Genomic DNA, 21,667 nt, shown 5'->3' on the forward strand with positions numbered 1-21,667 from the left:
CGGGAGAGAGATTGCACTTGTTCCTGTGTCACATGGTCTCCTATTTGTTTAAGGTCAGCTGGAATATCCTGAACAAAGGAGGGCGGTCTCCCATACAGGAGCTCAAAAGGTGACAACAAGTCTTTTTGTGGGTGCACACCGAACACGAAACAGTGTTATGGGTAACACATCTACCCATCCCAATCCCGTTTCCTGGGTTAATTTTGCCAATTGGGTTTTCAGAGTCCGATTCATTCTTTCAGTTTTCCCTGAACTCTGAGGCCTATATGCTGTATGCAGTCTCCATTTTACTTGTAGGACTCGACATACATCTTGTACTACTTGATCAATGAACGCTGGCCCATTATCACTTCCAATGCATCTAGGTAATCCAAACCTTGGGATCAATTCAGTGAGGAGTCTTTTAGTTACCTCTTGTGCCTTTTCAGTTCGGGTGGGAAAAGCTTCAACCCATCCGGTAAGAGTATCTACAAACACAAGGAGATACTTGAATCCCTTAGAAGGGACCAGCTCTGTGAAGTCCACAATTAGGCTTTCCATGGGGACGTATCCCACATGCTGAATTCCAGGAGGTTGTACCGGTCCCTGCCTGGGATTGTTTTTAGCACAAAGAACACATTTCTGTGAAATGCAAGTTGCTAATTGTGATAGATTAATAATATACAACTTCCGACTGAGACTCTCTCTAGTTGCAGTACCGCCAAGGTGAGTAGATTCATGATAATTTCTTACAATTGTGCCTGCTAGATGATGAGGTACATAAATCCTATTGTCCGGCAGGATCATCCAACCGTCCTTCACAACCGCTCTTTCCTGTTCAGCCCACTTCCTCTCTTCTGGGGTATAGTGAGGTTTAACTTCTTCTGGAACTACCTCTGGTATGAGGGCTGCTATAAATCCTCCCACAGGCTTTTGGGCTGCCTCTCGGGCTGCTTTGTCAGCAGCATGATTTCCTCTGGTTATTGGATCCCTTCCTCGTCCATGACCTTTGCAGTGCATTACAGCAATCTGTTCTGGAGCCCATACTGCTTCTAACAGGATTTCTACTTCAGGTCCATATTTCAAAGCCTTCCCGTGGGCTCCGATTAGACCTCTTTCTTTCCATAGAGCTCCATGTGCATGCAGGGTTAAGAAGGCATATTTTGAATCAGTATAGATGTTTGCCTTACATCCGGCTGCCAATTGCAGAGCTCTAGTTAAACCTATAAGTTCAGCCTTTTGTGCTGAGGTGCCAGCAGGCAAAGCTTCAGCTTCCACAACTTCCTCATTGGTGACCACAGCATATCCTGCTCGTCTGGCACCTTCATGCAGGTAACTGCTACCATCAGTATAATATACAACATCTGGATTTTTCAATGGTTCATCTTTCAGATCAGGTCTACTGGAATAAACTTCATCCATTATTTGGAGACAATCATGTGATTCCTCATCATCTACCTCTGGTAGGGGCAGCAAAGTCGCTGGATTGAGCATATTCACTACTCGTAGATGAATCCTGGGATTTTCACACAATAAGCCTTGGTATCTAGCCATCCTTGGGTTCGTTAGCCAATAACTACCCTTATATTCCATGAGTGTCAGAACAGCATGAGGTACATTCACATACATCGTCTGGCCAAAGGTAAATTTATCAGCTTCTTTGACAAGGCTCGCAGTGGCTGCTACTGCCCTTAGGCATGGAGGCCATCCTTTTGCTACTGAGTCCAATTGTTTAGACAAATAAGCTACTGGACGGTTCCAACTTCCTAATCTCTGGGTCAGGACTGCCGCTGCAATCCCATTCTGTTCATGTACATACAGCTGAAAGGGTTTTTCCGAATTAGGCAATCCAAGGGCTGGTGCCTCCATAAGTCGCTGTTTGATAACTAAAAAGGCTTGTTTCTGTTCAGGTCCCCATACGAATGGGTCCTTTTCTGCACCTCGAGTGCTTTCATGTAAGGGCTTGGCCAGACTACTGAAATCAGGTATCCATAGTCTACAAAACCCTGCTGTTCCCAGGAATCCCCTAAGTTGTTTTCTTGTGGTAGGTTCCTTGATAAGGCAAATAGCTTCTTTCCTCTCTGGTCTCAATGCTCGTTGTTGGTGTGAGATGTCAAAGCCCAAATATTTGACCTTTTCTAAACATAACTGTGCCTTTTTCTGGGAAACTCGGTAGCCAGCTTCCCAGAGCAAGTGGAGCAGTTCCTCTGTCCCTTCTTTACAGGTATCAAAATCCTTTGCAGCTAGTATAAGATCATCCACATATTGCAGAACCACCTTTTCTCCCGGTATTGAGGGGTAACTTGTTAGATCCCTCGCCAAGGCAGTGCCAAATAAAGTTGGGGAATTTTTAAATCCCTGGGGCAATCTTGTCCAGGTTAGCTGGCCTTTTGTTCCTGTCAAAGGGTCTTCCCACTGGAAGGCAAATATAGGTTGGCTCTGTGGTGCCAGCCGGCAACAGAAGAATGCATCTTTCAAGTCCAATACAGTAAAAAATGTTGCTTCTGGTGGGATCAAACTCAGCAAGGTATATGGGTTTGGTACATTTGGGTGCAAGGTCTCGATAGCCTGGTTTACGAGCCTCAAGTCCTGCACTGGCCTGTATTCATCTGTCCCAGGTTTTCGAACAGGCAAAAGGGGTGTGTTCCATTCTGATTGGCAAGACTTAAGCAGACCATATTTTAATAGGCGGTCCAAATGTTTCTGGATGCCCTCTGCTGCTCGCCGGGGTAAGGGATATTGCTTTACAGATACAGGGGTAGCCATAGGTTTTAGGGTTACTACAATTGGAGCTATATTCTTAGCCATTCCTGGTGGGCTATTTTCGGCCCATACTCCTGGTGGCACCTGTAGAGTTTGGAGGAGCTTGTTTAATTCTGTATCCAATGTGGGTTGGACTTGCAAGGCTGACATTAGGCGCCATGATTGTTCCTTAGGTACTGAGAGGGTAATTATTCCTGCTGCTTTTGATGGCAGTTTCATTTCTGGACCTCGAGGAGTGAAAGTGATTTGGGCCTGCAATTTGGACAGCATATCTCTGCCTAAGAGAGGTATTGGACACTCAGGTATATACAAAAACTGATGGGTTAAACGATGTCCCCCAATCTGGCATTCCAAAGGTTGGAGGAAAGACCTCTTAGCTGACTGTCCAGTGGCACTTTTAATGATTACACTTTTGGATGCCTTTTTCTGCAATAGTTCTGGGAGTACTGAGTATTCAGCCCCAGTATCAATCATAAAGTCTATTAAATGGCTCCCTAATTGAATCGTGACCGTGGGCTCCTGGAAGCCTAACTTTATGGAGTCCGGTCTTTCCTAGTCTTGGGTAAAATCCTCTTCTGCCAGTCCAATGAAATTGTCTCTACTCCGTCCCTGTCCTGGTCTCTGATATCTTCCATCTCGGATCATTCCCCGTCCCCGTCCCTGGTTTCTTGGGCCGGAGCCGGAGCCTGGGCCTGGGCCTGGGCCTGGGCGTACTTCTTCCAACCTCAGGGGTTCAGGACACTCCCGCTTCCAATGACCCTCCTTCTTGCAATTTGCACATTGATTCCTTCCCAGTGGTGGATTCCTTCCTCGCCCTCGCCCTCCATTTAAGGGGCGGTGGTCTTGCTTCACTGCTGTAGCTAGCATCACCATCTTTTCCTTCTGCCACTTCTTCTTCTCTTGCTTCTCAGCCTCATCCCTATTCCGATAAACTCGGCGTGCAATGGCCATAATTTGGCTCATCAGCATCCCTTCCCATCCTTCTGATTTCTGAATTTTCTTACGAATGTCAGAAGCGCACTGGGCCACAAATGTAGCAGTAATCATTCTGCTGTTTTCAGGGGCTTCAGGGTCAAAAGGAGTCCATATACGATAGGCTTCCTGCAGCCTCTCTAAAAAGTCTCCCGGACTCTCATTTGGTTTTTGTTCTACTTCTGAGACTTTAGACATATTAGTGGGCTTCTGGCATGCCCTGCGGATACCTTGCACAAGTGTCTGGCGGTAGGTGGTGAGTCTGGCCAGGTGAATTGCATTGTTTGGATCCCAATTAGGATCTTCCAAGGGAAAGTTATCTTGGAGATGACGGTCAATATTATAAATATTTCCCACTCTGGCCTGCTCACGCAAATATATCTGTGCCTTTTCAATTATGTCTCTCCTTTCCTCAGTGGTGAACAGAGTATTTAGGAGCTGGCGACAATCTGTCCAAGTAGGGCTATGAGTATTTACTATTGAAGTCACCAAGTCCATCATAGCCTGAGGTTTTTCTGCAAAAGATGGGGTGTGTGTTTTCCAATTCATCAGATCTGTAGTTGTGAATGGAATATATTGCAGGGTCGAAGTTCGAGGTGGCCGTGGTCCGGGTTGCCCATTAACCAGCGCAGGCTCCTCAAGTGCATCAAATACTCTTCTAAGAGGGGCTACTACGTGACCTTTCTCTTCACTTTGCTCTAGGGGCCTCAAATCATAGGGGATGGTATCTGTCGCAAGGCGTTCTTTTAGCAGCTTTATACGCCTGGCTGTATTGCTTGCTGACCGAGCAAGGTCTCCCTGTAACTTCTGTAACATTTCTCTGGGACTTGGATGTACAGGGGTTTGGGGTGGGCAATCAGTTGTTCCACTAAAGGAGACTGTAGATGGAGGTCTATTAGGAGTCACAGGTGGAATAACCACTTCTGCTTGGGCTTTATTATAGGACTCCAATGCCTCCTGAAGATATTTATCATAATCTATCAAGGAATCAAGCTCTGTGACTCCACCCCCATTATTCATTCCAGTTTCTTGCCTTGGGGTTACAACTGGTGGAGTGTTTGGATTAAGCTCCCTTCGATGTGGAGCATAGGGTGGAGGTGGAAGCACCTCTTCCTCTGGTCCCTCAAAAATGGGTTTGAGTTTATTTGGCAAGATTCCTTTCCTAGCTTCGGCTTTTACAGCCAATAATTTGCATCGTTTGACTTTGCATTCCCTTATCCATGGAGGATTTTTATTTAATGTGCTCAGCCAGGAATCTATATATGGAAATTGTTCTGGGCACCCTCCAGTTTCTTTGGCGATATCAGTCCAAAGTTTGCTTACTAAATTTATATCAAAAGTTCCCTGAGATGGCCATCCAGTAATTTGTTTTGGCCATTCTAGTTCACATAACGTTCTCAAGCGCTCTGGCGTCATTTTGACTCCATATGCCCCTGAGAAGGCTTTCTTAAAATTATTTAACATACACTCAAGAGGTGTATTTTCCCCCTTTGAACCCCCAACTCCCATTGTATGGCCCTGTGAAGTATCCACTCAGTCACTCACAGACGCGCTTTGTGGGTTTCCTTGCCTAGATGGAGTCGCCTCACTAGGAGCCGAAGTACTGCCCACTCCACACTCAGGTCAGCTACAGATTGCTCTGTACTTTCTCACACATACAATGCGCTGGATACTTCACCACACTCTACCTCCCAATCCTTCCCTTTCCCTACACCAGATCACCATCTGATGTACCCAACCACCTAGCGTACTCAGTTTCCCCTTACTGAGACGCAGAAGTTTGATCAAGACTTCTCTTCCTCCTAATTAATTGGAGGGTCAAAAATCCCTTTGTGCACTTACCCTTGGTTGGTTCCCTGTTTCCCCCGGTCCGTCGCCGCCAGTGAGCAGGGTATCAGACAGACGAGTCTTCTGCGTTCCCCCTGGAAAAATTTACCAGTGCGCGCTTTGGGTAAGCAGTTGTCCTCTCTCTTGTACCCTGCCCAGTAGGGCGAAGGGGCTGCGTTCCAGCAGACCACTTATCCGAGTCACAGGGCACCATAAAATGTAGCACCCTGCTTGTGGTTAACGCTTAGCTGGAATGAAATATTCAACGCAGCAATAGAGAAATTAAAATAATAATTTATTTGTCAGACAAATAAATAAGAGGCACAGTGGTACATGGTTACCAAGCTCTGGCCTGGCCTCCTGCCATTCTGGCCAGCACTTATATTCCCTTAATCCAGCCCCCTTTGCTCCTCCTGTGGCTGCCTCTGTCCAATCAGCCTGGTTGAAATTCCTATTGGCTGTTTGGTAGAACCAATCACAAAAGATACACCCACAAAAGATACACCCACTTCCTTGCCCTTATAAGGGAGACAAAGAGCTATATATATGACATATAAGTAATAATATATCTTACATGGAATCTTAATTACCAGCTCACCTCTTGCCCTCCTTGCCCTATTGCCTTCTAAAACAAATGTTTAATCTTACATTTTTATGTTCAACAGATGTCAAGGATCTTGAGTTTCACATCAACATTGAAAGATTTCCTTCATTTAATGTTTCTAAACAAAATGCCTGACAACTATATATCAAGACTGCTTGGATGGCGTCTTCTGTCTGGCAGGGGGGCTAGGCTCATTTGCCCCTCTGGTCTCCTATTGCAATATGACTCTATGAAATAAGAATCTAGCATTTCTTAAATCCTTTGCATAATTACATTTAAGCCAATATATTTAAGCTAATATATTTCATACATTTATCATAGGTAGCCTCTTAAAAGAATAAAGCTTTTCAAAGTAAAAAGGAAGGAACTCAGTAAAACAGCTTTTAAAAGAAGCCTCTTCAGTTTGCACCCCTCCTTTCACAGCCAGCTAGATGCTTCTCCATTGCTCTTGGCCTTTCAACCTTAGGAAGAAGATATGGCTCATTTTACTGGGAGGCAAATGGTATTATTTTCCCCATTCCTAATGGTGTTTTTTCAGCCTTGGGGCAGCATATGTAATTCTCCCTTTTTATGACTTTGAGAATTGTTTTTCTACTATAAATCAATGGGGCCCCCTTGTCTTAGGAGAATGGCCAAGGTTTTCTCTGCCTGGCATGAAACATTTGAAAATCTAAGCCCATTTAATTTAGGAACCTGATCAAGATATAAGCCAATATAAGTCTTGATTAAAAATGCAGTCTATATTCAGATGCCACAAAAGAACCACACACACAGAGGACTCAACTATACAGCTGCAAAAAAAACCCCACACACATTTTAAGTGTGTTTTAAGTGCAATATACAGTACAATGTGAAATTAGATGGCGATGGTGAGCCTTATGGAAAATTCAATGTATTTTTAAAAACGCTTTTTAAAAAAGCATTTTCAGAACGGTTTATATGTGTGGAGATTCCACCACAGTTTCTAGTGGGGTGGTTAGATTTTTAACCACCCCACTAGAATCAGGCAAATATTTCAGGAGCTCCTCTGACATTTTCATTACTCATGTTAACTTTTAGTCTTGTTCTTTATAGCAGTTTCTCTTTCAACTGGGAGCTGCTGTGTGATGAAGTGGGGGCACTCATCTTGATCTCTCCATCACTACACCCAACCCCCAGAATATTTCCTAATGTTGTTCATTCATAAGAGTCACTGGCAGATCAGCTATTATCTCCCTTCCCTCAGATTGGGTGACATTATGCTTAGATCACTCTACATAGGCTTGCCACTTTCCTCTAGTTGCTAAAGAGAGCAATCAGTACCTGTGTATTTTGTGAAATTAATACTACAGTAAAATTAATACTACAGTAAAAAAGGGGGGGTGTAGTTTGTATTAACAATGTGCCAGGGAAAACTACTGAATCCTCATCCTGCTTTCAGTAGCGAGTTGTTTTTTTGTGTTTGCTACATTTCCAACCTAAGTGTTATACGAAAGAAGATGAAAAGCTCTATTGTTATTGGTTCCCGAAAGTTCGATTTACCTTGCTATCCACTTTGAACCTTTGAAGAAAGTGCTTTACCTGTCAGCCTCACCCATCTCATAGGGTTGTTGTGTAGATAAAACTGGGGGAATAGAGAAGAATCACATATGATGCCTTTTACTCATTGAAAGAGAGGAACAATATACATAAGGAAATGATGCAACAGATACGTCTAAGTATGTCTAAGTGGCCCAAATCAGTCCTTGGATTCCAGCTGCCCTTTCTATTCTGGTTCCCCACAAAAGTATCAAAGGGACAAACAGAAAGCAGAAGGATTATGTTCCTCTTCTCAATTTGTTGCTAAGATTTGCAAAATCAAAACAAAACAAATTCTTCAGATATCTGAAGAAGTGTGCATGCACACGAAAGCTCATACCAAGAACTGACTTAGTTGGTCTTTAAGGTGCTACTGGAAGGAATTTGTTTTGTTTTGACTATGGCAGACCAACACGGCTACCTATCTGTATTTGCAAAATCCTAAGTCTTGATTCTTGCAAAAAAAAAAAAATCAAATAAACCCAGAGATCAATCATCCCAAGTCAAGATGCTGCTGCTTCTGGGCCAAGGGTACAGCAGCTGATTCAAAACTTTCTATCTTTTCCCAGATCAGTAAGCATCACAGACAACCACCTTATCTCTAATGAAGGTTAAGTAAAGCTGCAGAAATAGTGGTATTATAAATTTTAGCACTACAAACTTTACAAGGTTTGTTGGCCTTGCTGTTCACATGGACTGTTCACACCTGATGTGACCAAAAAAACCACTGGGAAATATGCACACGCCAACACTAGAGAAGGGGAATTCACAGCTGAGAAACAGAACTACACATTTCACCAGGTGGCAGGAAATACTGAAGGCTTTCTGACTGCTAGTCACCTGATTTTTTATTCACCTTTAAAAATACCATAGGCAAAAGCCAATACAGTAGTAGCTTGGGTTACATACGCTTCAGGTTACATACACTTCAGGTTACAGACTCCGCTAACTCAGAAATATTACCTCAGGTTAAGAACTTTACCTCAGGATGAGAACAGAAATCGTGCAGCAGCAGCGGGAGGCCCCATTAGCTAAAGTGGTGCTTCAGGTTAAGAACAGTTTCAGGTTAAGAACAGACCTCCAGAACGAATTAAGTACTTAACCCGAGGTACCACTGTAGGTGTAACTAACCAAAGCAGTTGCACTTGCAGTGTCGTCGCAATGGGGGGGGCGGGGGGAGGTGTGCCCCCAGTGCCATGTCTGGGGGGGGTGACAAAAAGGCACCATGTGAGGGCTCGCTCCGCTGTGGTAGTGCGAGCAGCCATTGAGCCACCGCAGTCACATGTGGAGGGTCCTCCGATCACGGCTGCAGCCGTGAACAGAGGATCCTGGCACCGTCCGTACGGCGCTGAAGTGGTGCTGCCAGCAAACCGCTATGTACAGCACATATGCGGCGGTGCTATGTATGGCGCATGTGTCGTACGTAGGGACGCCGCACATGCGCCCTATGTAGCAATGCCCTGCCCCAGGTGTCATGATGCCTTTGTTCGCCCCTGTGCACTTGAATAAAATATTGGAGGTGGGGTTTGAAGCCCCGCTCTGTATAATCAATCACAAGACGCAGCACACACAACCATTTGAATGGTAATGGCCACCAACTTGGGGGTGGGCAGCCCCATTAAATATTTTATTGGGGGGCTGAAGGGACTCGGCCCCTAGGAGTCGGCTCCTATGGTTGTAGGAACATGGTCCTCCCAGCAAAATATATTGGGGAAATGTAATTTCCTTGAAATGGAAGCCAGATGCCTGCATTAGACCCTTGCAGCAACAGAGTGAGGAGGACTGAGCATGATAAAATACAGTAGTTGCCTCTGCAAAGTTCCCATTAGCTACATAAAAATATTTTTTGCTTCTTAAAGCATTGCTCAATACTGCAGCTCTTTCCCATCTCTCTCACACGACCCACTGCTGTGGCTTTGCTCACGATGTTGTCAGGTGGCTGCAGCCCATAAGTGCACATTCTGGCTGATACAAGCCACATCACAGTGGTTTGGCTGCTTTAAAACCCACTTCCTTGTCTCGTGAACATCTAACTGCTTTTTTAAAGAAAAGGAGAGAAACATTTGCTCCCTAGGATCTATCCATTAAATGTGCCACCTCTTTAAAGGCAATTTGGTGTCCTTTTCCTACTTAATGTGCAACATACTTTATGGCTGGATATCCATAAAGTGATTGCAATGGGATTAGGGGCTGGGCTAGATGTGTTCTTAGGGTCTTTTTCAACCTCAAGACACTTGATGGTTTGAACAGGAGACTGCTAAGAGAACCAGGATTACTTTGGTGGCCTGGCAAAGTGGCAAAATACTTTTCCACATTACTAAGGTTGCTGCCTCTAGCTCTTTTGGAAGAGGAGAGCATTTTGGAAAGAGGCCTAAGCCTCATCCCTCACTCCTCTGAGCTCTGAAATGTGCTGAGTCTGTGTGAGCAAAGATAACATATTGAGAAGCTACAGCAGGGAGAGGTTTAGACAAGAGTTGGGCTGCAGGTCAGAGTGTAAAATGAAGCTCTTGAAACATCACTGGGGTGCAAGCCTTCCCCCTCACTCCAAAATCTGGTGGCAGTCAGAGTATGTTAAGCATGCCATGAATCTATGCTGAATCTACTGTATATGTGAATAAACCATGTATCCCAGAATGCCTTAAGAGCTGCTCCAGATTGGTATATTCTGCCAAAGGTTTCTGACAAATACAGTGCATCAGTGGTGGATTTATTCTGCTTTAGTTTGTGTCCTGATGCTTCCCCAATGCTACCACATTATTGTCATCTGGAAAGGAAAAACATAAACCTGAATGTTGTCATAAGGGCAATCCAGGCAGAGAATATAACAACTCTTGGTCAGCTGTTAAGGCAGACCCACTATCCTAGTAGACCTTTCAGAAGCAGCAGGGAGGGAAAGGGTAGCTGGAAGGCTCAATTGTCATGTCCCAGTGGCCTTCTAGCAGCCCAACCAGCAGGACTGGGCCAAGACATTTTGGCACCTGAGATGAACCACAAAATGGCGCTCCCCCTCTGTAAGGGAAGAAGGGGTGAGTGAAGATCTACCTCAGGAACAAGGGGGGGACTAAAGAGCTACATTGGGAACAAGGTTTAGAACAAGGGTTCACCAGGAGGCTGCTGTACAGGCGGTCTAGGGAGGGGCTGCCGAGAAGACAGTAGATCCAGACTCCAAGGAGTGTGCTGCAGCCGTCACTGTCACTGCGGCAGTGGCAGCAAAGTTATCCCCACCACAGTAGAATTGCTATTTTTTTAAAAAAAAATCCTATCTGTATATCACATATATGCACGCCTCCATTTAACTTATAAGAGGACTCTAGAAAGGGAGCTGGCTCCTGAAAAATAATAACTTTAGCAACTCATGCTCACAAAATTTTAACAAGAGATTGTCAAAAGGCATAAAAACACAAATCAGGGACAGTTTTTTGCCCGAGACAGGGAGGAGATAGGAACTGTCCCTAATAAACAGGGATAACTGAAGCATTTGTCATATTCCTCCAGGACTTAAATTTTTAAGGGCTATCTGCCAAGAACACATCATCTAAAATTGGCAGAAGTGACACATCAGTGAGAGCTAGAAACTTTATTTTCCTCACCCAGCAAAAGAAATAGACACAAGCTGATTAGTCTGACCAAATATAGCCCTGGGGGAGAAGTCTGTCGTTCATCCGCTTGTGGTAAACTTCCTTGCTATTTAAAAATACAGATATATGAAAATTTCAACTTCCTCTTTCCTGTACTTTGGTGACCAGTGGTGGATACAGAGAAATAATAGCAGGACAGAAATGACTATATGGGATTATTTATGGCTGAGTCCAGCATTGCAATACCACTTTTGTGCAGTGACATGAACTCACTGCATTTGCAAGCTGACCTTGTGTTTCTCTTGGAAGCAGACGGGAAGAAAGAAATTCAAAATTAAAATGACACCATCATCATAAATATGGTATCCTGCTTGTTTCCTTTTTAGATAGATAGATAGATAGATAGATAGATAGATAGATAGATAGATAGATAGAGATAGATGATAGATAGATAAGGGAAATGTATTGGGGTCATACCTGAGGAAGCTTTATATGTAGAGCTGCACTCCATGATATTGGACTACAACTCCCATCAGTCCAAGCTGTTTTGGCTAAAGTCCAAGGATAATAGGAGTTGTCATCCAAAAACATCGGAAGAACATCACATTAGCTATTCCTGACCTAAATAACAATATATTTCATCTGTTATTGTTATTGTTATGCAATAAGAGATAAACCTAAAAAATTGGTGAAAGAAGAATGGGAATGTTTAAATAATTATTTAGGGCACAAGGGCTCAGCAAGAAAGATCTGGCTATGTTTAGAATGATACCACATAGAGAAATGTTCCCTGATACCAAGATGAGGGATTCCTTTGGAATGCAGATAGAGATAATTGATAAGAATAATGATCTGTGGTGAGCTTGACGAAAGTGTACAATAGATGAGCTTTCCTGCTTTGGCTCATCTTCCTTTTTCTTTTTTTTTTTCTTTTTTTCTTTTCTATTATCTTTCCCATAGTTGCTTATGTTCTGTGTCATGTACTTCGATATTTTTTGTAGTTTTTGTAGTCCCCCCCCCCATTACTATTAAGGAATTTACCTTTGTAATTTTGGTTGTCTATATTTATATGTACCCGTTTAATAGCAAAATAAAAGTTTTTTTTTAAAAAAAACAATATATTTTTATAGGTTTGTTGTGGGTCAAGTCTGATTTATCCATGAAACCCTTAAAGGCTTGTGATTCTGTGTCCAGTTTCTTTATAACGTAATTGCTTTAGCTGGCCAGCTAAGTAGCATAATTTACACGTCCAAAGAAGTTGCCATGTTGCCTTAAGGGAAAAATTGGAGCAACCCTCTTCCATCCCTCACCTAATTGGAAGTGACTATACCTTGTAAGGTAGAAGAAGAATAACCAGAGTCTCACCACTCAGAGATTGGTGAGTTAATTGTGTTCAAGGTCCTTGCATTAATTTACAAGGTTCTTGACAACTTTGGTGAAGGATCCCTCAGGGACCACCTGATCCCTCATTCCAGGGGAGTCACTGGGAGTTGTTCCCCATTGGCACAGATGCACAGCTTGTACCCACCAGGTGCAAGCATTCAATATTATGGGCCCAGTTTTATGGAACTCCCTTCCAGATGTGGTGAGTCAGCCCCACCTACTGAATAATTTTTTTATTCCAGCATGCATTTTAACTGAAGTCTGGTTTTATCATTTCAACTCTTCGTTGCATTGCATCAGATTGTAATTAAGCGGCATATAAATTGTCAAAGGAAATAAGGAATCAATTAATATTTCCAAAGAGCCCTGTTGACTTCTTTTATACCAGCTACTAGAAATCACAACAGCGGAGACGGGGGAGCGCTCTTGCCAGCTCGCTGGCTTTCCCAAAGGCATCCCAGATAGAGACTTTATTCGGCTATAAGCCCACAAGGTAACAAATCAATAAATAAAATAGCATTTTACATTCTAGGATATCAACTAAAATATTTCAACGCATAATCTCCTTCACATTACTTACAATCTCTAGATGTACCGTATTATGGCCTTGAAGATGAAGATGGTGCATAGAGTTTACTAGATTTTTAATAGTCATGCAGCATTCCATGAAGTCTTTTATATGAAAGAACTGCAAACAGGAATCTGGCAACCTGTAATGTTCTATAAGAGTCAATGTCCTGGAGTAGATAAGCTAGATGTAATTCAGGTGGTTTAGCAACAATTTCCAGAATGGTTGAACTCAGAATCCTTGATCGGGGAACAGTGTATAAAGGGCAATTAAACAAGATATGATAAAGGGATAAAGGCATCCCATGAGAACAGGGGTGCTGGATTAGATGGGGCTCTGGCTTGATCCAGCGACAAGAGGGCATTCTGCTAACTTGCTGCAAAACATCATGCTTAAGAAAAAACCACCATCAGCAGCAGCAGCAAAGCGGGAGAGCAAAGAGTTAAAACCACAGAGCGACCGCGGCATTCCCAGCTTTCTGCCAGCCAGGCTGGTGGTTCCTGAAGATGTTGGAGATCGCTGCAGGAAAAGAGAAGGGGAGCTCTGATAAAGGATGCACCTTCCTCCGTGGCTGCTCCTCCCTCCAGCTGGGCTTTGCTGGATGCTTTAAGCCACCTGGGGAGGCGGCTTGTGCCAGGAGCCATCCGGAGGGGAGGCGGGGATGGTGATGTCAGGGGCACAAATACCCTGAGTTCGGTAAGTTGGCCGGGTGTGGGCGAAGGGAGAATGAGAAAGAGGACGGATGTGTGCTATATATATATGATCATAGCATTGGGAGCCTGACGATCATCTAGTCCAGTCTCCTCTGCGATGCAGCGATAATCAGCTGTCCCATACGGGGATCGAACCTGCAACCTTGGCGTTCTCAGCAACACGCTCCAACCAGCTGAGAGAGAGAAAGAGGGAGGCAGGCAGAAAGGAGATGAACCGCGCAGGGAAACGGCAGTGGAATGCAGTGGGTGGGAGAGAAGATATAATGGGTGTTCTATAGTGTAATGCTTAGGAATGAATTGGAGCTTTACTAGCGGGTATTTAATTATACATTGCATGCCGAAAAAGAAAGGTAAACAAAGGGGAGGACCAAAAGAAGAAAATCCACATCTCACTGCAGGATTCAACATAGTAGTTCTCCCCCAATAGTTGCAATGGCAAAGTCCGCTAAACATTTATAAAGAAACCCTCATTTATTTACAGCACAATCCTAAGCAGGTCTGGTCAGAATTGAGTCCTGAATTCAAGGTGAGTTACTCCCAGAAAAGTGAGGTTAATATTGCAGCTTTAAGGTACTACAAGGGATTGAACCTTTGATCTTAATTTTATTTACTTACAGCTTTATTGGTACTATTTTATTTTATTGATTTATTTTATTCATTAAATTTATATATTCTCTTACAATAGTGCCAGCTGCTGCCTGCCTGCCTGCTATTGTCCTCCAGACTCATTTTATTCCAGTACTGGATAAGCAACTGCAATATCTCTCTAGTTTTGTTGCACATTCTGATTCCTTCCTACAGGTGTTTAAAACTACGAAGGGTATAATATAGTCTTCTTGAGTGCTCAAAGCCCTTTGTGTACAATGATCTCAGTAACCCTTACAACCACCGTGTAATATAGGTCAATATTATTCCCCTCATATTGTAGCTTGGGACAGGGTGGGACTGGGACTGAGAATGAGAAATAGCAAGCAGTGTAAAGGTAGCCTCTTTAATAATGTACTTTAACTTCTGTAGTGGGCTGACCATCATGGTGGTTGTGTGAATTATATGACCCTGCTGTTCCCATTTTGCAGATAAGGGCCTTATTAAATATGGAAAAGTCAACATTTGGATCCATCTTCAGAATCTACTTTATCAGTGATGCCTTTAGCCCAGTCCTCTGTTTTGCATGCCCTTACATAATGCAGCCTAAACACATGGATTTGAAGCAATTGCTTATTCCTTCTCTCTCTTTGTTCTTCCCCTGTGTTGAATTATAGACTGTAACCTTCTCAGGGCAGGGACCTGTTTTCTCGTACTGTGTTAAGTTCCATGCACACTGATGCAAATAAATTTATTTTGCACACTATGCAAATAAATAAATAAATAAACACGCATGAGGGAATCAACCTTTTTATAATAAATTGAGTGAAGCATACACACAAAGACACATACACACAAACATTGCATTTTACAATAAAATAAAAGCTCAGGAGTTGAAATTACACTAGAGCCATTTTTACCATGTTCATATTGATTGTGTTTCTTTTCTCATTGTTACATTTAACTTTTATAAAATTAACTCAGACTAACGTTTTTGTATTGTCATGTAGTCCAGACATCTTAGTGCTCTCTCCCATCATTGCTTTTTTGTTGTTGTGGGGTGGGGAGGGGTGCCCAAAAACATAAAAGGTTGAAAGCAAATGGGAAGAAAACAGCATATTTAATCAGTCACCCTACCACATCCATTATAAACGGTGCTAATTAAATATAAAAGACACACACACACACAGGAAAGCAGTAGAAAGGATTTCGGGGGGGGGGGACCAATAGTAATAACTGTAATAACCAAAGTACATTATATAAGACAGAGGATACTAACGAAAAGAAAAATAGATAGGGGAAAAGAGGGGTGGGGAGAAGGAAGGAAGGAAGGAAGGAAGGAAGGAAGGAAGGAAGGAAGGAAGGCAGGCGAGAGAGAGAGATTGTACATGTAGTGCAGAGGAAAGGTATTTGAAAATGGGTTGGGTGTGTGTGTTATCGCCACCCTTTCATTCCAATGACTTATAAAAAGGACCCATCGTTTTAAGAACTTGATCTCTTGTTGGTTTCTGGCTTCTCGAGTATGGCATTTTAATGCATTTTACCGCTTCTCATAATTTCTCTGGCCAGTCTTTTCATTGGGGGTGGGGGGTCACTTCATCTTCCAGCATTTAGCTAGACAAATTCTGGCTTGTGTTTCTTAAAATGAATACTGCAATATACATACCAATTTTCTTGAATGTCTGAGCATTGTTTTGGTCTGGACCCCCAGCCACCTGCCCCATTTCCCTTTCTTCCCCATACAGAACACATTGTATTATTTAAGAGTATTTGATTTTCTTTTTGGAAAGTCCAATAAAAAACTATTAATAATAATAATAATAAATCAAAATTCCAAGAATTCTGAATTTTATCCCTCTGAACAAAATACAGTAGGTTAGCTTTCTATATATGTGTGTGCTTTGAAATTCATGGTTGCTGCTAACATATCTAAAATAAAGGTATCTTCTAATGAAAATGAGTTACTAAGTATAAATACCATTAAAGAAATTGTGGAAAGAAGTACAATATTAGCTTCCCAAATTGCAAACCAGGGGTGTTTACTGGTCAAAGCATTTGACAAAGATGGGTAATAAACTCCATTTTAGGCCCCTAAACTCATTGGGTTTGGCCAAACCTACCTTACCTGTTTGTTTTTCAGCATTTGTAGGCTCTTCTATATCAAAAAGTTCTCGGGGCAGCTGAGTTAATCAAAAAAAGTTAAAGACAACAATAGGAAAATTAATAGAATACAATGTTAAGCAGAATTTAAATTCCACATTAAGCTCAGAAACAAAAAGGGGAGTGTCAAAAATGAAAACAGCAAGATTTGAAAGCCCTAGGAAATTAAGGTTGGTGCCAAGGAAGCCTCTCTGTGGAGGGCATTCCACAGCTGGGGTGCCACCACTGAAAAGACCCTTCAATTCATTTGACAATCTCTTCGCTGGTGGGGACACCTAAAGAAGATCCTCCAGCTTTGATCTCAGAGTCCAGGTAGGTACGTTAGGAGCGGCAACCCTTCAGGTACCCCTGTCCCATGCTATGAAGGGCCTTAAAACGGCATTTTGAATCTGGCCCAGAAACAGACTGTGAGCCAATGCAGATGCCAAAATAACATGTATTGTGTAAGATGTTTTTAACACTCAGTCCCAGCGAGCAATCTTGCTGTCATGTTCCTTACCAGCCAGAGTTTCTGGATAGTTTTCAAAGGCACTCCCCTCCACCTCACGACATGTTGTAATAACCTAGATGGGAGATTACCTGGACATGGTTCACCAGAGCAAGGCTTTCTCTGCCCTGGTAGAGTTATAGCTGTCCCAGCTCCTGCCAATCTAGCAGTTTGAAAGCATACCAGTGCAAGTAGATACATAGGTACCGCTGTGGTGGGAAGCTAAATGGCATTTCCATGCACTCTGGCTTCTGTCACAGTGTCCTGTTGCACCAGAAGCAGTTTAGTCATGCTGGCCACATGACCCAGAAAGCTGTCCATGGACAAACACTGGCTCCCTCAGCCTGAAAGCGAGATGAGTGCCACACCCCATAGTTGCCTCTGACTGGACTTAACTATCAAGGGGTCCTTTACCTTTACCTATAGCTGGGATACAAACCTAGGCTGGGAAGAGGCACTCTGAGCTAATGACTAAGATTGTTCCACAAGTACCTCTGAACTACAAAACTGGCCCTTGAGGTAGAGTGCAACCTCCTCCAGAACAGGTTGAACACAGAGGAACCACCTATTAACAGTACCAACAACATTTTGTCTGGATTGAGCCTTATTTATTGGCCCTTGTCCAATCCATTTCCACGTCAAGCCACTGATTTAACAACACACCTCACATAGGTTTTGATGAAAAAGATAAGTAGAACCCAGAGTTACCTGCAAATCCCCCAATGACCTCACATAGTTAAATAGCATGTTTTGAAGATAAAGAGGAGGGGATAACCCAATTGATGGAGGTTAACCTGACCTTTTAAAGGGGACTGTTTGCTCCTGTAAGATCATTTAGAATTAGATCATCTGAGGAAATTCTATTCATGGTACCACACTACAGAATGTCATAGGGCAGTGACCCCAAACCAGGCATTTTCTATTGTTGCCGCTCTTCTATGGAAGTCCCTTCCCTCTGCCATACATGAAGCAGCAATCATCAGTTGCTTCAAATATCTTCTAAAGATATATATTTTCACCAAGACCTTCCCTGACCAATAAGATTAGGGCCTGTTTTTATCTGTTTGAATTCCTGTTTTCATATGCTTTGATTTGCTTTTACATTCCATTTTGCTGGTTCTATGTTGTATTTTGTTTTAAGGATATTGTTCTGCTGCTTTTAAGTTGTACACTACTTAGAGATTTTTAAAATATTAAGCAGGTTTTCAACATAATGGCAAGGAATTAGAAAAGACTCATAAATGATTCTTGACAGAGCTTGTGTGATCCATAACCCCATTTCTGTGTTTTTTTCCAGTCTCAGTCCAGGATCTCATGTCCTCCAGGCTCCTAGAATGGAGCAGGAAGAGGATCTGATTACCCAGAGTTCAAGGGATCTACCTGAGGCTCCTAGAGGACACATAGCAAACGGTGGACCTGGGATGGCGGGACTTGTGGGCGAGCCGGCCCCTTACAAGTGCTCCATTTGCCGAAAGAGGTTCAACAAGACATCCAACCTGGTCCAGCATGAGAAGATCCACACGGGCGAGAAACCCTACAAATGCTCGCAGTGCGGGAAAAGGTTCACCCGGAGCAACAACCTGGCCGAGCACGAGAGAATCCACACAGGAGAGAAGCCTTTCAAATGTCCCGAGTGCGGGAAAACCTTCAACCGCAGCTCCATTCTGCTCAGGCACCGGAGGATCCATACGGGAGACAAGCCCTACAAGTGCCCCCGGTGCGGGAAGAGTTTCGACGAGAGCGCCCGGCTCCGGGTGCACCAAAGGACTCACCTGACGGAGGTGGCCTACTTCATCGACAGCAACGGGGAGGCCACGGCCATCGACACGAGCGGCGTGGCCCACAGCTGCTCCGATTGTGGCAAGACCTTCAGCCTCTACTCCAACCTGACGAAGCACCAGAGGATTCACACGGGCGAGAAGCCGTACCAGTGCGCCCAGTGCGGGGTCCACTTCAGCGAGGCCTCCAACCTGATCCGCCACCAGAGGTACCACGCGCGGGACAAGCCCTTCCAGTGCCCCATGTGCCAGAAGAGCTTCGGCCAGAGCTCGCACCTTATCCAGCACCAGCGCATCCACACGGGCGAGCGGCCCCACAAGTGCCCCGACTGCGGGAAGAGCTTCATCGAGAACTCAACACTGAGGAAACACCAGCGGATCCACACCGGGGAGAGGCCCCACCGGTGCATGGAGTGTGGCAAGAGCTTCAGCCTCAGCTCCCACCTGGTGACGCACCAGAGAAGCCACACCGGGGAGCGGCCTTACAAATGCGAGGAGTGCGGGAAGGGCTTCGCCGACACGTCCTCCCTCATCATCCACCGGCGGAGCCACACTGGGGAGAAGCCCTACAAGTGTGACGTGTGCGGCAAGGCCTTTGTGCTGAGCTCCGTCTACCTGAACCACCGCCGGACTCACACCGGGGAGAAGCCTTTCGGCTGCCCCGACTGCGGCCGCGCCTTCCGCCAGTGGTCGCAGCTGGTCATTCACAGGAGACTCCACACGGGCGAGCGGCCCTACAAATGCCCCTATTGCAACAAGGGGTTCTGCGACAGCTCCACCCTGACAAAGCACAAAAGGACCCACACGGGAGAGAAGCCAAACACGTGTGCCGAATGTGGGGTGAGCTTCGGCTCAAAGGCGCAGCTGGTGGAGCATCAGGCGCTGCACGGGGGAGAGGCATCCGCTCTGGCTATCCTGTAGCCCACAGCTGGCCATTGATAACCTTGCCTTTTATATTGGAGGTCCAGATGCCGTTGAACGCTTCTTCCCATCATCCCCGGTAGCTGTGGCCAGTGGTGAGGGATGATGGGAGTTGTAGTCCATCAACATCTGGATGGGCCATTCTTGCCTTTATTTTTGAGATGTGTATGGGATAGCTCTGCTAGCTGTTTGCTCATCTCTGTATTCTTTCTTGACCCTTTGCCTTCCAGTGCCAGTGAGCATGGCAACCTTCACCCCGTCGCTTAGTGTGAGGTGCATTGGTTGCTGGGCATGCAAATAGGGATGAGATGAATGCCTGCCAGAAGCAGGGGAAAGCAGAGGTGTTCCCCTCATTGGTTTCCACAGATGGGCACATAGGTGGGGGCTACTTTAACAAACAGGCTATTATCCTCCCCTCACTCTTTACTTTCAGATGATGCTCCTATGTGCACCAGCAAAACAGTGGACAGACTCACAAAGTATGGAACGTTGAGAGATGCACACTTTAGATTTTTTTTTTTAAAGGAGATGAAAACCTGCCCTCTATTTTTTCTCTGTGTAGAATTTTGAGAGTATAAGAACAGAAATTTCTCCAGCATAGCACTGTTATTAAGGGTTAACAATTACCACAGCTGCTATATTTTCCTGCATTCCACTTGGTGCTACAAAATATTTTTTTTCTCCTTGTGAAAGGAATATCCCACCATCCATGGATTTCACGGAAGAGACCCAATGTGCTGCCTCCAACCTGCCAATTCAGTGTGTGTCCATAAAACTTTTTTTTAATTGTCTTTTTACATTATTTTTTTAAAAATGTCTTTGAAAGCACCCCAAAGCCAATAGCACTGCTTCCTCAGGTATAAGGAGCAGCGTGGGAACTTTTGGCCCTGTTTAAATCACCCAAAGCTTGCTGTGTTGTCACACAAAATATAGTTAAGATTAACTATAGCTTGTTGAAAGAAGCCGACTTCAAACCACAAGGAGCTGGCCTATTTTCAACAAGTGGGACTGTCTCTGTGGCTCTCAGAGGGTTGGCCCAGCCTTAATCCAGCCCTCAGGCTAAAAGGGACCGTTGCCCTGCACTAAACCATGGCTTAGCTTTTGTGTGAAATGCACATGTGCAAAAGTAATCCAAACATTTTCCAAAACACTATATTTTTGTGTTTGCCCTTGCATTTGTCAATTCTGTTTTGGTCTATTCAATCTTCAAATGTTTGTTTCCTCCAAGTGATGAAATTTGAAGTTAAGCAAGAGCTGAATGCTTGATTTAATGGAAGCTCCTTCCAGGAGCTGCTCTAACGTTCAAGAAAATCCACAATGCTACATCTTGCAGGGATATTTGGTTTTCTCTTTGGGAGACTAATATTTTGAAAGAGTGGTGGGCCAAAGGGGCCAAAAACAGACTGGACAGAAAGATGGCCAATGATGGTCTTTGCTTACAGCCTTAAAATCCTTCCAAGAAGGATTGCAATATTTAGTCAATTATTTGATTAAAAGCATTGATAAAGGAGATGCCCCCACAATTAATTGGAAAGATCAAGATGCATTTAATTGATTCAAATGCCTGATTTCTAACACCAGTATCTGGGTATTGGAAGTGGGGATAATGAAACTAATGGGGCACTGAATAACTTTCCCTAAGTTTTGTTGTATAGCACACTAGGGCCTAGAGAGGGGATCAGCAACCAGAGCCCCCTGGGCCTAATCAAATTTCCCAGAGGATGCTCTCTTTCCCCCAATATAGAAGGCAAAGAGATGTAGTAATATTGCCATCTGTGGGATCCTCCTCATG

General features: G+C 44.0%; 1 protein-coding gene across 5 annotated transcripts; it reads left to right on the forward strand.

The window, feature by feature from the left end:
• Window positions 1–13,540: 13,540 nt before the first annotated feature.
• Window positions 13,541–20,185, forward strand: LOC309326477 (uncharacterized protein). 5 transcript variants are annotated; one of them, XR_014150304.1, is made up of 3 exons: window positions 13,541–13,927; window positions 14,426–14,474; window positions 15,026–15,265. XR_014150304.1 is itself a non-coding variant. In XM_081835268.1 (3 exons), exon 3 carries the CDS (start codon window positions 18,511–18,513, stop codon window positions 19,873–19,875), a length of 1,365 nt encoding a protein of 454 aa, XP_081691394.1. In that variant the 5' UTR covers window positions 13,556–13,927; window positions 14,426–14,470; window positions 18,474–18,510; the 3' UTR covers window positions 19,876–20,185. The 5 variants fall into 5 exon arrangements, 3 of the variants coding, with proteins under 3 accessions (XP_081691394.1, XP_081691392.1, XP_081691393.1); XR_014150305.1 differs by having other exon boundaries at window positions 14,426–14,470; window positions 15,021–15,265; XM_081835268.1 differs by lacking the exon at window positions 15,026–15,265 and adding an exon at window positions 18,474–20,185 and having other exon boundaries at window positions 13,556–13,927; window positions 14,426–14,470.
• The last annotated feature ends 1,482 nt before the right edge of the window (window positions 20,186–21,667 follow it).

This window comes from Podarcis erhardii, assembly GCF_964252035.2.
Source record: "Podarcis erhardii genome assembly, chromosome: 13".
In the NCBI taxonomy this organism is placed as follows: Eukaryota; Metazoa; Chordata; class Lepidosauria; order Squamata; family Lacertidae; genus Podarcis; species Podarcis erhardii.

Bases quoted from the DNA above. Each gene is read 5' to 3' on its own strand.
- LOC309326477 (XM_081835268.1), top strand. From the start codon at position 18,511: ATGGAGCAGGAAGAGGATCTGATTACCCAGAGTTCAAGGGATCTACCT.